The sequence below is a fragment of the Morus notabilis genome, unplaced genomic scaffold (genome assembly GCF_000414095.1).
Source record: "Morus notabilis unplaced genomic scaffold, ASM41409v2 Scaffold813, whole genome shotgun sequence".
Lineage (NCBI taxonomy): Eukaryota > Viridiplantae > Streptophyta > Magnoliopsida > Rosales > Moraceae > Morus > Morus notabilis.
Window position 1 is genome coordinate 305,190 of NW_010363924.1, and position 3,277 is coordinate 308,466.

General features: G+C 36.2%; 1 protein-coding gene across 1 annotated transcript; it reads left to right on the forward strand.

Moving 5' to 3' along the window:
- Positions 1 to 266: 266 nt before the first annotated feature.
- On the forward strand, positions 267 to 3,277 carry LOC21394525 (WRKY transcription factor 55). Its single transcript, XM_024170277.1, has 4 exons — positions 267 to 688; positions 2,043 to 2,174; positions 2,740 to 2,939; positions 3,015 to 3,277. Exons 1-4 carry the CDS (start codon positions 267 to 269, stop codon positions 3,275 to 3,277), a joined length of 1,017 nt encoding a protein of 338 aa, XP_024026045.1.

The following is a 3,277-nucleotide window of genomic DNA, read 5'->3' on the forward strand; positions in this document are numbered from 1 at the left end:
AGAAATAGAGGAACGTTGAAATCCCATGTGGACTATGACAATTGAAATCCCAAGTGGACTATGACTAAGTCCTCTTTCCTCAATTTCCCTCTTCTTCCATGATTTTACCGTGTAGAACCTTATAGTTATATACACCTTGAAAAGTTTTCTCTCTCTCTAGCCTTTCTACAAAAAAATTAAAGAGCAACATATCATAGAAAAAAAAAGAATTTAATTAAGCTAGTATATATTCACGTACACCCTTTTAAAATTTCCCTTCGCCAACCATGTTCAAACCCAAGACAACAAACCTAAACAAGCAAAAATACCCTGAAACCATGGAAGATTATAACGCCGCACTGTCTTTGATCCTCCAAGGATGTAAGTTGGCTAAGGAGCTAGAGTCGAACGTCGAGAACCCGGCGAGCGAGCCAAGCGCCCTCGCGAGCTTCTGCGACGAGATCGTGAAGGTCCTCGATGAAGCGAGGGGAAGGCTGCGTAATGATCATCATCAAGATCATGCAGGCGATGATCAGATGCAGATGAATGTCCATGATGCCAATTTACATGAATGGCTGATGAGGTCTAATAGTTGTTACGCTGATCAAGCAATGGACATGACTGCTCATGATCAAGACATGTCCGGAAATAAGATGGGCAGTACTGTTCCGTTTCTGGTCTCAAGTATTGGACAAAGACCGCGAAGAAGGTATATATATGTGTGTGTGTGGATTTTGAAGTTAACCATGATTATTAGTTGTTATTCTACTTCTTTTGTTTTATACGTAGGTATACATATGGAATTTGAAGTAATATTATACAATGCTTAAAGACCATATTGATGATTAGTGCTTCTTATTAAACCGTGATTATTAGTTGGTGTTCTGCCTCTTTTGTTTGATACATTGATGGTGTTTATTAGTATCTAGTTAATTAATTTGTTTCTGTTCTTTTTTTTTTTACTGGTCTATAATCTTTTGCGTGTTCTTTAGGGCTTGTTCTTTTAGAGTTTAACTTGAGTATAATTCTTGAGTTGAATTTGAGTTATAACTTGAGTTGAACTTGTAGCTTGAGTTTGTGTTTGGTTGTATACATTTGAGTTATGGTTTGAGATAAGAATCTTTTTGAGTTTGTGTTTGAGTGAGTCAAAACTTGAATTTGTATTTAGATAATATTTTAATAAAAACTCAATGCTAATGAAAAATTTTAATAGGGTATATGGGTCAGGTTTTATTCGTCTTTTCGTTGTCAACGGATAGAAAAAAAAATCATCTCAATCAGAATTAAAATGAAAAAGTTATAGCATTTTTAAGAATAGAAAAAATAATGTTCATTAATTTGAGTTCGAGTTTCTGAACTTGAGTTTTAGTCCTAAACTCGAGTTTGAACTCGAGTTTAAACTTAAAAGAACATGAACTCGAGTAAAGTTGTAACTTGAGTTGCATTTTTTTGAGTTTTTCACTCAAAAGAACAAATCCTTAGGTCCCGTTCACTTCACCGATTTGAGTTTTGCTACAGTAAAAAGTTCTCAGAAACAGTCACATCTAACTTTTTACTACAGTAAAAAGCTCTCACATAAAATCACATATCAATTCAAATTACAAACTTGAATCAGCGAAATGAACGGACCCTTAGTTTTTCATATATCTGGATATTTTTCTCTGCTCTGTCAAACAAAGTATATAGAAAATAATCTTGTGATGAGATACCACATTTTTAGAGATAAAACTAAACTAAAGTAGTAGTCAGCTTATTAATATGTTTTTTTTTTGTCGTTCTATGGCTGTGGAGCATGGTAGGACTGTTGATGTCAACCTCCAATAATAAAGTATTGGAAAATGTATGGAAACAAGAAAGCAATAACTACAAGCTTTCGTAGAAAAAGTATACCATAAATCAGTGTAATTAATGTAACTTTCCGTCCACTAGCTAGCTTTGGCAATGCTTTACTAATACTTGGATTCAAATATATATTGTTTAGTATAATTATACTCTTATAATAATTATTCTATTACTAATGAGATATATATATATATATATTTATATACGTGTGTAATAAACAGGAAAGATGATGCTGAGACTCGCATAGTGAATATGGCTGCGCCTCAAATTGGAAACACTGAAATCCCACCGGATGATGGGTACACTTGGCGCAAATATGGCCAGAAGGAAATTATGGGCTCAAAGTACCCTAGGTACGATTGTGTTGATGACATTTGTCAATTGTCACTTATTCCACAAGGAAATTTCCAGCCAAAAAAAAAAGAGAAAAAGAAATCAATAACCGTCAAAATAGAAGATATACACGGTTATTTTGATGCATTAAAAACCACATTGATCAAGTCAATGAAGATCGCAAATTAGTGCACATGTTATTGTCCAAGGAATTTGCTGTTTAATTCCAGCCAAAGAAAATTTGAAGCTCATTAATTAAATAATCCGTTCAATACTCATAATTTTTTTTATAATTAATATCATAATCTTTTCATACTAGCCTTTACCAAACTGACAAGAGGCGACCCTCATTTGACCTGACCAAGTCCAAATCACCAAATTTAACAACATTATGCTTGACTAGAAATGCCAAAAAGATCAAATGAGAAATAAATGTCCCTAACACAAAGCTCGACTCATAAAATTTTCAATAGAGATTTGAACACATTGACTTGAGAGAAACTTCGAAAAAGTCCACTTGCTAATCCTCTAACAAACACAAATTACGCCCTAAATTTTGTCCTGATCTTGGCCGTGATTTTCCAGGGGCTACTATAGGTGCACCCACCAGAAGCTCTACGATTGCCCCGCCAAGAAACAAGTCCAGCGGCTAGATCACGATCCGTCCACCTTCGAAGTCATATACCACAGTCATCACACGTGTCACATGTCGGCCACGGCCCCGTCCATGTTACCGTCACAGCCGATAATTATATCACAAGACATGACACATACTGTGGCTGGTAGTACTGTTACTACTACTTCTTCTGCCGAACCCCTAATGTCCAATATTACTAGTAGCACTTCTTCCGTTCCTCTAGGAAGATGGCTTTCCGTGGAATTCAGCACGGCACTTGGCCACGGAACCGGTACTAGTTCCGGTGCATGCACGTCGGGTACCGGTGCCAGTACCGGGCGGTACAATAAAGATCAAGTGAGTCATGATCAGTTCCCTGTGGTGGACATGGCCGATGTAATGTTTAATTTTGGCAGCAGCAGTACTAGCAACAGCATGGATTTTTTGTTCCCTTCAGTGGAAGAAAAGAATAACGACAATAAGGGAACAAGAAAAATGTCTGATTAA